Source organism: Podarcis melisellensis (genome assembly GCF_964234715.1).
Source record: "Podarcis melisellensis genome assembly, chromosome: 16".
Lineage (NCBI taxonomy): Eukaryota > Metazoa > Chordata > Lepidosauria > Squamata > Lacertidae > Podarcis > Podarcis melisellensis.
The window spans coordinates 34488029-34501361 of NC_138533.1; the positions used below are offsets into that span (position 1 = coordinate 34488029).

The window sequence follows — 13333 nt, forward strand, 5'->3', positions numbered from 1 at the left end:
GGGACAAAAAAACAAGTGCTTGAACACAGAGCTTTAAAGGCTAAAAAGCACAGGGCAAAAGGAAAAAGGATAAGCCCAGTGCTTTTTTTCTGGGGGGGACGCACATCCCTAAACATTTTGTGAATCTTTGTACCTTTTGTCCATTTACTATAATTATTTTTTCCCAATTTGAACTATAAAATGGTGAATGAGAGTACACCTAAACAGGTTTTTAAAGGGGGGGGGAGCACTGGATACGTCCTGGGAGCAGATTCCCAGGGTTTCAGTGAGGGGTCTTTCCCAGTCCTCTAATCATCACTTCTGAAAACAGGCTCTCTTGCGTGTAACTAAAAAGAATGGAAGATCCTGGAAAGCCACTTCAGCAGAAATAACCTATACTTAAAGCAGGCAGAAATGGGGTCAGGCAAAGGACGGAGGTTTCAATCCATCTGAATTATTGTTTCTGCAACTCCCAGAGCACTGAAGACCAAGTTCGATGTTGGAGTAATGAGGAATGACACCTATAATCATGCCTCTCAGGCTGGGCCAGGCCCCAAATGCACAGATCCCCCTCAGAACGTTTGACGGGCTGCCCCTTTCCAAACCAAACTCTCAATTTCCACCCAGACCTGCCTCCCACTTCTTTGCATCAAGGCTATAATATGCACAGCTCCTCCGGTGCCAGGGACAAAACCCGCAGAGGCTACTGAGCTAATTCCTCACTTAGAGAGAGCACCAGCGGCGCAGATAATGTTTTAAAAATAAAAGTGGTTCGGATCCTTTTGCAGGGCTTCGTATGAGAGCTGCTTCCAGAGTGTCACTGTTTTCACATGAGATTCAATCTCATACCAGCAAATTCAAGCTGTGCAGTCAAAGTTTGTTTTGGCATTCTTGCGCAACGAAGCTGCTCCCGCCCCGCCCCTCCCAAAATCACCTTGGACATTTTGCAAGAAGGAAAATGAGGGGAGGTGAACTGGGCAGTGCATGATAACAATTGCTTGATGCAACCTCACCTAAGCTCCCCACGGATCAGTCAGGATGATTGCTTAATAAACAGGTCACATGGAAACCAACTTTAGGCTGGAGATGGATGGCAATCAAAGGTGCTTTGAACACTGACGGAGGAACGGGGATGGTGGGAGCATACCACCCCGGCACCATTGGGGAGGGGGTCCCATCGCGCCCGCCCCCTGGGACATGTGCCACACACCTCCCACTACGGCGAGTGCCACGCCCCTGCAGGCAGTGTCCCACGCCCCCAGGACACACGCTACGCCCCCAGGATGCATCCCACGCCCCCATGGGCAGCATGCCATGCCCCCCGAGATGCGCATCAGCCACGCCCCCGCCTGTTCTCCGCCCCCGGGGCCAGAGCATGCAGCTTCACCACTGGCTTTGAAAGAGGCATTGGCAATTGGCACACATGGCACATGTGCTTATCCCTCTCTTGCCTCTGGTAAGCTGGTTGTGAAGATTACAAACAGCATGGGAAAATGTAGGAGTGTGTGGCTCAGCTCTAATTTGAGTAAACCATGGTTTGCTGCAGTCAGAGCCTAAGAGTAAACTATGGTTTGCTGCCAAAGGGAAGCAGAAGCTTCTAATCTCCCTCCATCGTGGGTGGGAGAAGGGGAGAAGAGTGGATGCAAGCCCTTGTGTGAATGCGAGCCATTGAATTTTCCTCCAGCAGGTTATGAAAAAGGGAAAAAATATATATGTCTCCACTCCTATAGCAATTCTTTATAAAGCATCTAAAATAGCTAAATGCTGTACAAAAAAAAAAAAAAAAGAACAACACAGCCCACGCCTGCAGGCTTGGAACCTAGATGCAGAGGGAAAGAAAATACTAAGAAAAGGAAGGATAAGGTATGCCTTAAAGGGGCACAGCACAGAAAGAAAGAGCCAGAATTTCTGCCCAAATTCCTCCTCAATGCAGCATATAGTACAAAATAGAAAATGCAAAATGTCCAACAGCAATTATACAAAGGAGGGAAGCTAAAAAAAGATGGCAAAGAATATGCCCATAGCAAGGAGACGAGGATGAACAACAGATCTCAGAAGAATCCAAAAACCTGACGGAAGAGAAAATACCATGATTTGTTCTACAATCTAGGGGCCACTCTTGAAGAGGCCATGTTCCATTTTCACCATCCTTCTCTACCACATAGCATTAAATCATCAGCTGTAAACAGTAACCAACAGAGAAACTGCCAAAACCATGTCCAGCCAACTCAACAGGGCAATACTATTTCCAGTCTGCCATAATATGACACTGAGATCCTTCAGAAGGAAGGACAGGATATAAATTCAATAAATAAAATAATAGTCAAGGCTGGGTATAATTTGTGACTCCATGAAAGCATCATCCAAAATATCACACTCAGAGAATGTCATCATTCTTTTTAATAAATTCAAGCTTCTAGATCTAAAGAGCTGTATAACTTTGAAAGTGAGCTTGAGGCAGAGTGGCTGGGTGAGTACAGGGTGGAAGCACAGGGCGTCTCACACAACAACAAAACAAGCACCCGCCGTACATTTTAGCCCTACACGTAACTAATAGAGGAACAACAACTGTTAAACACAGATGTCTCACATTGGCATAGTTTACGCAAGTCCCGGAATTCTGCTTGATGCCAAACGTGTCATACAGAGTTACAGGCATCATAGCAAAGAAGCAAGTTAAAGGATTCATCACTCCTTACCAGTTTGTGTCTCAAATGGATGGTAATGAGAGGAGAACCGGACAAATTGTGGGACAATGTCGGCGGGGGTTCCACTTTCAGGGAGATAAGGTAGCTGCTTGCAATAATCATGCAGTCCTTGCAGGCAGCAGCTTCGGGAATTCTGAGAAAGAAAGAAGAAACGGGATGTTTGTAGTTGGTTGTGTATTTTGATGTCTCATCTGCCCCATCCTGAAAACTTAAGCAGGTACCACTGCCTTTAAAAAATAACAAAAAACAGCAGCAACACTTAGCCTCTCTGAAACAGAGGTGGACAAACTGTGTACCTAGTGCTGCTTTTGACTTTTTGTCTGATTTCAAAAGCCTTTGGAAATTTGTCAGTTCAGACCCCTGCCAAGAGCAGCTGGAGAGGGAAAAGAGAGCAGTGAGAGCAGTGGTATGCATACCCCTAAACATTTTGTGAATCTAAGTCAACTGGACCTAATGGTCAGGGGTACCTTTACCTTTACAGTGGTACCTCTGGTTAAGAACTTAATTCATTCCGGAGGTCCGTTCTCAACCTGAAACTGTTCTTAACCTGAAGCACCACTTTAGCTAATGAGGCCTCCTGCTGCCACCGCACGATTTCTGTTTTCATCCTGAAGCAAAGTTCTTAACCCGAGGTACTATTTCTGGGTTAGGGGAGTCTGTAACCTGAAGTGTCTGTAACCTGAAGCTTATGTAACCCGAGGTACTAATGTACCTGTTTCAATATGAGTAGGAAAATGAGAGTAACCCTAAACATTTTTTTTTTTTTAGAAAAAAAGCACTGGGTGAGAGAGATAAGGGGTGCCAGAAAGAATGAGAGAGAAAGGGTGCTCCTGCCCCCTGAAGATGGACAGATCTGTCAATTTTAATAAATAAAATTTATTTATTTATTTATTTGCTTACTTACTTACTTACTTACACCCCAGCCACTCTGGGTGGCTTCCAACAAAGTATTAAAATACAGTGGTCTGTTAAACATTAAAAGCTTCCCTAAACAGGGCTGCCTTCAGATGTCTTTTAGTTTCTCTCACTTTCTTAAGTTCATTTCTCCACATTTCCACAACACTTTACTTTATTTGTTAGTTTATTTATTTATTAGATTTACATACCGCCCTTCATCAAAGGATCTCAGGGCAGTTCACAAGATGAAAACAGAAATAAATAGTTAAAACATAAATGACAAGTCCTCAGAAAAATTCACCAGCATTTTGGTGTGAATTTCTCCCAACAGACACATTTTTATATGAATATTTTGCAGTGCAATTTTGCAAAGCTTTATATTTTTGCATGTGTGTCCCCCCACTAACATGTGCACTTTTATGCACCTTTCACTCCAGTATATGGATTTCTGTACACAATTCTTGGCTGAAGGACGGCATTGCAAAATTCAGAGAAGTGTGAATTTCAGAAGATGGCTGAGTTTCGGTTCACATTTTGTTTTAGAAAATACAAATCAAGAAGGTTTGCCTTGAAATGCAAACTGAATCAAATTTCTCCTCCACCCCTCCATCCCACCCACCTCTGGCTCTGCTCCCTGCAGCCCCCCAACAAATGCAGCCCCCCAACAAGTTACCAGGAGTGTAGCCCTCAGCAAAAACAAACAGGTTGCATGCTACTGCCCTACAGCATACAAAACAATAATTCATAGCCCTTCTGGAAACATATTTAAGACTTGGACACTGATGGCACATGGATAGGCTCTTTAAACCCTGATGACTTCAGTGAGATTTATGCAGCCTAATTGTACATTTATTTCTAAAATTTTAAACCCAGCAGACTCACTAATCCAATAGGATCAAAGGCTAACTTTGCTGGTGAAAGATCTGTGTCACGTGACTTGTTGCATTGCCCAGTGCTGTCTCCAGAGCTACAGAGCATGGCAGCCTCTGCTCAATTAATATGTTGAAACCTTCCCCGGGACCTAATAGAGGATGGTAGTGAGGATGAGGAGGTTGTATAATAATAATAATAATAATAATAATAATAATAATAATAATAATTTATTTGTACCCCGCCCATCTGGCTGGGTTTCCCCAGCCACTCTGGGCGGCTTCCAACAAAGATTAAAAATAACCTTCAGGTATACTGGGCCGAAGCTGTATAGGGCTTTAAAGGTCAATACCAACACTTTGAATTGTGCTCAGAAACATACTGGGAGCCAATGTAGGTCTTTCAACACTGGTGCTATTTGGTCTCTGGGCCGCCCCCAGTCACCAGTCTAGCTGCCGCATTCTGTAGTTTCCGGGTCACCTTCAAAGTTAGTCCCACGTAGAGTGCATTGCAGTAGTCCAAGCAGACTGTTCCACCAACCTCAGCCTGCCCCCACCTGCCTGTCTTCTTACATACAATCACAGACTGCCAGCTCCCTCCTCCTCCATCTTGGTGTTGCCCTTGAATTCTTGTGGAAGAGCTTGGAAGACAACACTAGGCTTAGTTGGCTCATTGGCTGTGCAATGTGTGAACAGCCCCTGCAGGCTGTGTTCGGTGCCAACCTGAGGGGAGATTTCAGGAAAGGCAGCCTGAACTATCCCCTTAGTGAAGAGGTAGGGTTTTGGGCCTTTATGCTAGCCAGACCCTTTTTTATGATCCAAACTTGTTGCCTTCAGGTGCTCCCCAGAAGAGTTCCAGAAGAGCCAGTGTGGTGTAGAGGTTAGAAGAGGCATGGGCAAACTCGGCCCTCCAGATGTTTTGGGACTACAACTCCCATCATTCCCAGCTAACAGGACCAGTGGTCAGGGATGATGGGAGTTGTAGACCCAAAACATCTGGAGGGCTGAGTTTGCCTATGCCTGGGTTAGAGCAAGGTAGGGGGTCCCCAAGCTTTGGGAACTTTTTGGAAACTTTTTTGAAATTGTAAAAGACTGTTGTGGACACAAAAACAACATGGCTTCCCTAGGGTAGCCACAAAATGGCTGCTATGGTCGCCTGCCTGGATAGAATAGTAACTTGCCTTAAAAACGGGGGAGAAAGTGGAGTTGGGATCTCCATCTCCGAATGAAAATGACTCATGCGTGTGGGGTGGTGGAAGTGGTGATAATCCAGTACACAGAGTAGGAATGAGGCCCATGTAGAGCTGAGTTGAAATTTTCACTCAGTCATGGATCTCACTTTCAGTCTAACCCAGGGATAGCCAACATGGCAGCCTCTGGATGTTGTTGGACTACAACTCCCCTCAGCCACAGTCCTCATGAGATGCTGGGAGTTGTAGTCCAAGATCAGCTGGAGGTTTGTTGAAAAGAGATAATTGTAGAGAGAGCAGAGCCATTGACACCACTTTGCGTAGTTTAGCATTTTTTTTAAAAAAGAAGAAACCACAGTAAACAATCACCCCATATTTCCTTTATTGCATTTCATAAGCTTCTTTCTACAATGCCTTTCTGTCAACACAGACAATTATATTTCCTGATGGGCCCACCTTAGATGACTGAAGATAAATCTCCATGAAGTGAAGGGTACAAAGGGAAAACTTCCCACACCAACAGCCTGGGCTCTCCGTTCAGAGGCCGATATTTTGCAAATTATTATTTGGGCATGTTATTTATAGCCCTGTTATGAAAGAGGCCCATCTTGTCCAGAAAGTGTTTGCTTCTCAAAGATAGCATAATTCAAACCAGGGTTCCGAGGGAAGCCAAGCTGGCTCAACCTCTCATTAGAAAACCTGCCAGAAAAGATATTTTCCTAGCTTGAGGGAATTTCGACGAGTGTTGTTTTCACTTTCTCTCTTTCTTTTCTTTTAAGGAGGCTAAATTTTGCAGTTGCAGGTGAATTTTCGCTATCATAATTTGATTTCTCTACATTTCCTGCTGAATGTCTGAAACACAGAAAAATGTTTTCGTTGGAGAGTGGTTTTTAAATTTGTGATGGCTCAATTTAACATGAAACCCTCTTTTTTGATACTGGTTGCAAATATGGATCCACTATTCGTTGGCCTCCATCCGTCTCAGGAGACAATGGAGGAGTGTGCCTATAGACTCACTGAAACTGATGAACATGGTTAACTAATGGACATGATTTCGGTATGCTTACTCTGAGCAAAATTTAGCTGGATGCAAGCCCAAGTGAGGAGCCATGCATGTCTGAATACAGACCTTGATTCCTGCCTATACCCTTCTCCTGGTCAACAGCTGAATATGCCTACTGATTCCCCTGAAAGGTGCTTGAAGAGATATACAAATATTATGTGCTGAACCTATGGCAGCACCTCGCACATGCAAGACAGCACTGGGTGCTGCAAGCATCAAGTAGTGGCTGAAGATGTGTGAGCCAGCCTGCAGTCAAAAGCCTCTAAGCTATGGTTTGGCCATTTTATGTCATTTATTATTTATTTATTTATTTACTTTACTTTAAATTGAATTTATACACCACCCTATTATAAGTTTGTACCAGTCACTTTTATCCATCTTTTGGATTCACTGTTAAAATGCAGTATTTTTAAGAACTTCTACTAAGAGAGGACAAAAGAAGCACACTGAAACTGAGAAAAGTATCTAAGGATGTTAGCATGTACAAGCATATTTTTTTTTTACATATCATTACTAGCAGTTCGAAAGCACGTCAAAGTGCAAGTAGATAAATAGGTACCACTCCGACAGGAAGGTAAACGGCGTTTCCGTGCGCTGCTCTGGTTCACCAGAAGCTGCTCAGCCATGCTGGCCACATGACCCGGAAGCTATACACCGGCTCCCTCGGCCAGTAAAGCGAGATGAGCGCCGCAACCCCAGGGTCGGTCACGACTGGACCTAATGGTCAGGGATCCCTTTACCTTTAAGGGTGCATAGGACTGCAGCCCTAAAGACTTAAATCGGGGTAGCCAGCTTGGTGCCTTCCAGATGTTGATGGACTACAACTCCCATAATCCCTGACTATTGGCTTATGCCAGAGGGGGCTGATAGTTGTGGTCCACAGCATATGGAGGGCACTGCCTTGGCTAACCCTGAGCAGAAAGGAAGGACCTTTAAAAGAAAATGAGATTGTAAAAATGCTCATTAGGGGCATAAATAAGCAGTATAAACACACACACAAAATTGTGCATCAGTGCAAGCAAGGAGAAAGATGACTGATGATTTGCAAGCATTCCTCAGCTAGCTGGACTTTGATTCACCAAGCGACGGGGAAAGTAAGGCCAAACTAGCATTCCTGGAATTACTATTTTCTCCAAAGAACTGAGGTGCCATCCAGATTTTAAGAGATGGGATTTGCTTAAGTATACAACCAGTAGGGAAGTCAGAGAATTCCAAAGGAAACAGAAAAGGGAGCAGAAATTGCCGATTTTTGCTCATTTATCCCATGTCCGGAACAGAGATCAACCTATAAAATAACAATCTGGATTTGCCGCTGATGGTGTTTTCAGTCTGCAAACAATACACAACAACACAATATTGATGATATTCTATTTTCAGATTTGCAAGGCATTTCCTTTGCAATGAAGTGACTGGTGTGAAAGAACATGATGATAATGTAGTTAATTCCATTACCAATCACATAACGTTTCAGCAAGATGAAGGCTGTTGTTTTTTCTTGGAAGCCAAATATTGGCTGAATGGAAACGGTGCTGCGTGTGGTGAATACAGGGCAAAATGGAGATCAGCGCCTTCTTACATCCCTAACGAGAAATAGTTGTGTGTGTAGAGCCTCTGGCCTCCCACGCCTTTTCTCTGTCTGTGGGAAGTAAAACATTCCAGCCCCATTTGCCAGAACAAATTATCGAGATAATACATCTTATACAGCTAACGGCCCATAAATTATGGCCTCTTGGGATTTGGTTTCACAATAAGAAATATTGCACTTCCCTGAGGTTGATTGCTTCACACAACCCAGTTAGCCACCCAAGTGAAGAGTATGGTAACTTCTCTACAGGCTCCTGAGCTATAAGTGCCCCATCCTCTGCCTCCATCCGCCAGAACCTCTGCTGATGTCCTAATTGTCTTGCTGCTAACATTTGCTTCCACTTAGTCCCAAAATAGGGATAGTAACTCTGGCAGGTAGATTGTCCACCTTTGGTCCCCACCCTGCACTGAGCTCTCACCTGTGGCTCAGGTAAAGGGAAAGGGACCCCTGACTATTAGGTCCAATCGTGGCCAACTCTGGGGTTGCAGCCTCATCTTGCTTTATTGGCCAAGAGAGCCGGCATACAGCTTCCGGGTCATGTGGCCAGCATGACTAAGCCACTTACAAACCAGAGCAGTGCACGGAAACGCCATTTACCTTCCCGCCGGAGTGGTACCTATTTATCTACTTGCACTTTGATGTGCTTTTGAACTGCTAGGTTGGCAGGAGCAGGGACCGAGCAACGGGAGCTCACCCCATCGCGGGGATTCAAACCACTGACCTTCTGATCGGCAAGCCCTAGGCTCTGTGGTTTAACCCACAGCGCCACCCACGTCCCCCTGTGGCTCAGAGAAGCAGCCAAGACCACCAGAATGCCTATATTACAAAATCCAATTGGAAAAAAACACATAAATGTAATAGGCCATATAGTAACAATTGCAAAGTTATTTACTAGAAACTACTTCTCAAAAATTAGATATTAGAAAGCAGCTTTTCAGTTGATCACCAAGTCCAGTATGTACAAAGTACAAATCCTATTTTGTCAGCGCCGTAGTACATTCTTTTCTAATTTCTTCACCTTCTCTTGTTGTACGGCACTGACAAAATAGGATTTGCATTTTGTACATACTGGACTTGGTGATCAACTGAAAAGCTGCTTTTTAATATATTATGTCATGAAGTTGATTTCGACATTATGAGAAGCTGTATCTAATTTTTGAGAAGTAGTTTCTAGTAAATAACTTTGCAATTGTAACTATACGGTCCATTACGTTTATGTGGGTTTTTTTCAATCGGAGAAGCCGCCAGCATGCGACAGAAGCCATGCCCCAGGAAACAGCTTCAACTGGCCAGTTAAACCAGGTGAGAGGAGCTGGGGGGTCTCAAACATTCATTGAGCTAGGCACTTCCCCTGCATGCCAAGACAGGCTCCAGCAAATTGAGCAGATGAGACCCAACAGCGTGTCCAACAGTCATGAAGGCGGTTTCTGCATGTGCTGCAGTGAGAAGTGAAGGGCAGATGGAGCTCATCAGCCTGGGAAGATAGCCCATCTAGGAGTAGGAAAACACTGATCATAAGCCTCTGCTGCCTGGGAGGGGGGTATCTTTGGAACAAGAAAAGGCTAAGCAGTTAAGTCGTACACAAATCCTGGGTGGAGTCGGTTGGATTGTGCCCTGTACACCTTCTTCTGGCAACTCCTGCAGCCAAGCTGGTGCCAAAGGCATTGCTCTGCTTTCCTTTGGACCACATCAGTGAGGTCAACAGGAGGGTCTTGTCGCTTGGGCAGCCCAGGACCTCCATACACACTGCCCAGGCTTATCCTCTAGGGAGATCACTTTGGTGCTGATAACATAGCAGTTTGACTTCACCCCCAGAGCTGCTCTCCATTGTCTCTTGAGACAGACAGATGCCAAACCAGGTCCAAAACTTACTTGCTGCTGAAAGTCACTCATACTCCCAGGAAGTGTTATCTGGGCCCATTTAAGAACATGATCATGTGATAAAGCTTTTTCCTGGAGCACAACTCTTTCCTGGAGCACAACTCTTTCCAAGGCTGCAAGTGGAGGTTGCATATTTGACTGATTCCCCTTGTGGAAAAAAGCTCTATGTACTTATATAGGAAGGCAGAAAACTGCACAACAGCCGGCCAGCCTACCCATCTAGACTAGTGCTGTCTACTCTAACCGGCAGCAACTTGTTAGAGCCTGTGGCAGGTCCCTCCCATCACCTGCCATTTCCTCCTTGATAATGAGGGGTATTTCCAGACTGTCAGTTCTGAATTGTGCTTGGAAACGTACTGCTCTGCCTGTGGGCTAGGTCCCTTCCCCACCCAACCTTGCTATGGTATGAGGGAAAGGGAGCTGGGCTGCCACTCCAGGCATCAATTTCTTTCAGCAGTAATTACCTGAGTTAATGCATTTAGACTATGCTTATATATATGATTGTCTTGAATTGGCTTGGGAAATTCTCAGGTCAGAGCTGGGCTGTCTTTTTGAATGGTATATTGCTCTTAGTTCCCTTTGTTTTAATCTACGGGACATGTCACTGGTGCAATGCAGAAAGTAAATGGATCCGAGTGCTTTATCTGCTTTAGTGGTGTAAAAATTAGCCAAGTGCGTATGGGAAAGGCAGAGGAGGTGGAAGAATGCTATACTTCACTGGCGATGTTAGTATTAGTCTGTCATGCTGTTTGAAGTGCGAACAAGGTACGATCTTTACAAAAGGAGAAGTGAACATTAAACTTGTGGTAGAGGGAGATGGTGGCAATACATATGATTTATCTAGGCAAGGGTCCAAAGAGCTACTGGGCATACCCAGTGGGAATTATCTGAGTTTGTTTGCATTTGTTAGACACTTCAGAAAACAAATTATCTAGGCGTTGCACAAAATCCACTTGAATCACGATACAATTCTGATTGTAGGCGATCCACAGTCAGCCTTAAAAGTCCAACCCAGCGCAAGACCCAGACACAAATAGGTTGCACAGGAAAACACAATGCAGATCGCATGAGCTGAAAACAACCAGCAAATGCAGGCACTGAAATTTCCAGTTATGCTACAATCCAGGGTAGCGTGAAACCCAGGACTCAGCTACACTCAATTATATCATTATAACTGTGTTATAAACATGCGACACCACATGGCGCTGTAGTTTGTTCCTTCACCAGTGTGATTTTCCATTATGAGCTTTATAACACGTTTCCCTGTAACGTTTTTTTTAATGTGTCTAGATCCAGCAGAAGATGATTCACCCTCTACGAAGCCAGAAGAGAACCAAAACCAGCCATCTTTCAAAATCCACACGAATTTTACAATTTAGCCAAGCAAGGCCTACAAAACCAAGCAATGTGTACAAAAACATGCATATGCTAGGCTCACATTTTAGCGAAAACAACCTATAAATCATACATTACATTAGGGGAAACTGCTTTGCACAAATTTGTATTTCAAGAGAAATTTGCACTAAAATGCTGGTGAATTCTCATGAGGACTTTCCCCCAAAAAATAATAATCTCAAACTGATATGGAAATATGCCAGGATAAAAGAAAACCAAGATTGACAGACACACCCATTCCTACCAGGCTCCCACTTGTAATATTAGTACTATTCGTTATACACAATCAACTTGCCTTTTTTTCTTTTTTTTTAATAATGAACTTACTTTGTTTCTATTGGTCTGATACTTCCGAAGAACTGGTGCATGGTATGGTAGAGAAGTCCCACAATGGTTATCCAAGCTGTAGAGAGAGGGAAAGGGACAGGATGTTTATTACATGCCAGTGTTGCAGCTTGAGCAAAAAGTGGAGGGTGGGAAAGCCAATTTAAAGCCACATTGTAAATTGGCAATGTCACCTCTTCCATCATTCCCCACTTCTACTTTTATGGGGGTTCCAACCATTCACTTGAAGAAGGAACACTCCTTCTCACCTCCCGAAACCCACACACAGTTTTAGAAAAGGAATATCAACACAGGACAGTGTAGACTTCTCCCCACCTTCATAATGTAATGAAGCTAAACAGCTAAATTACTGTATTTTTTGCTCTATAAGACGCACCAGACCACAAGACACACCTAGTTTTTGGAGGAGGAAAACAAGAAAAAAAATATTCTGAATCTCAGAAGCCAGAACAACAAGAGGGATCGCTGCACAGCGAAAGCAGCAATCCCTCTTACTGTTCTGGCTTCTGGGACAGCTGCGCAGCCTGCATTCGCTCCATAAGACGCACACACATTTCCCTTTACTTTTTAGGAGGGAAAAGGTGAGTCTTATAGTGCAACAAATACGGTATATAAATATTGTCTCTAGTAAAACCTCCTTCAAATGGCTTCGAACTCAAAGGCAAAATGAGTGGCTAAGCATTTTGTGGAAAGGATTCATGTGAATACCAGAAATTCAGGTTTGCCCGATTGAAGTGCTCTGGGATGTGTGCCCAACCAAGCTCTACTTATAGTAGACCCGTTCAGATTGATGGACTTAAGTTGATCAGTTCCATTAATTTCACAGGAACTACTCTGAGTATGATTAACTTTGGGGTTGGAAGCCACTTCAGGATCACAGAATGGTAGAGTTGGGGGGCTTCCGGAGGCGGCGCAAAACGGCAATGGCGGTCCTCTTTACTGTGTGAAGAGGGGCTCCGCGAAAAAGGGTCGTCCGCTGCGGCAAAGCGGAGACCCATTAAGATAAACCGTAGGCAGAGCGAGCCTGCGGCCGTGGGACTCGGCGGGTGCCAGAAGCCCCCCCAGAAACGAGGAAGGGACCTCGTAAGAGGCTCCGGAACGTGAAAGGGGGAGCGGCGCTGTGAGTTCATCGCTCTTTTCGCGGAAGTGAAGCCGCGCTGCTGTTGCTGATGAGCGTCGACCTTTCTTCTTGAAAATCATCGGAATTGGCTGCAATTTACCCGTGAGTAAGGGGTACTAAAGATTGACTCAAATTTATTTAATTCGGCTGAAAACGGGAGGCGAGTAACAGGAAGTCCGTCTCCCGGTCCTGCTAATCAGAGCAAAGCAAAGAACCCGATGTGGGCTGAAGCGCTCAAAAGAGACTTTGAAATTAGTATGAAGGGGCATTAACAGACTGTGTTCTTTCAGAAATCAAAAAG

At 44.4% G+C, this 13333-nt stretch overlaps 1 protein-coding gene across 2 annotated transcripts in view; it reads right to left on the reverse strand.

The window, feature by feature from the left end:
* The window catches only part of ADGRD1 (adhesion G protein-coupled receptor D1), a 262582-nt gene that overhangs the window by 196435 nt on the left and 52814 nt on the right, over positions 1–13333 (reverse strand). For both annotated transcript variants that reach the window (XM_081893300.1, XM_081893301.1), the window contains 2 exons: positions 11895–11970; positions 2679–2820 (listed from right to left, as the gene is read on the reverse strand). In XM_081893300.1, the coding sequence (XP_081749426.1) occupies positions 2679–2820; positions 11895–11970 (218 nt within the window). The remainder of the gene's footprint in view (positions 1–2678; positions 2821–11894; positions 11971–13333) is intronic.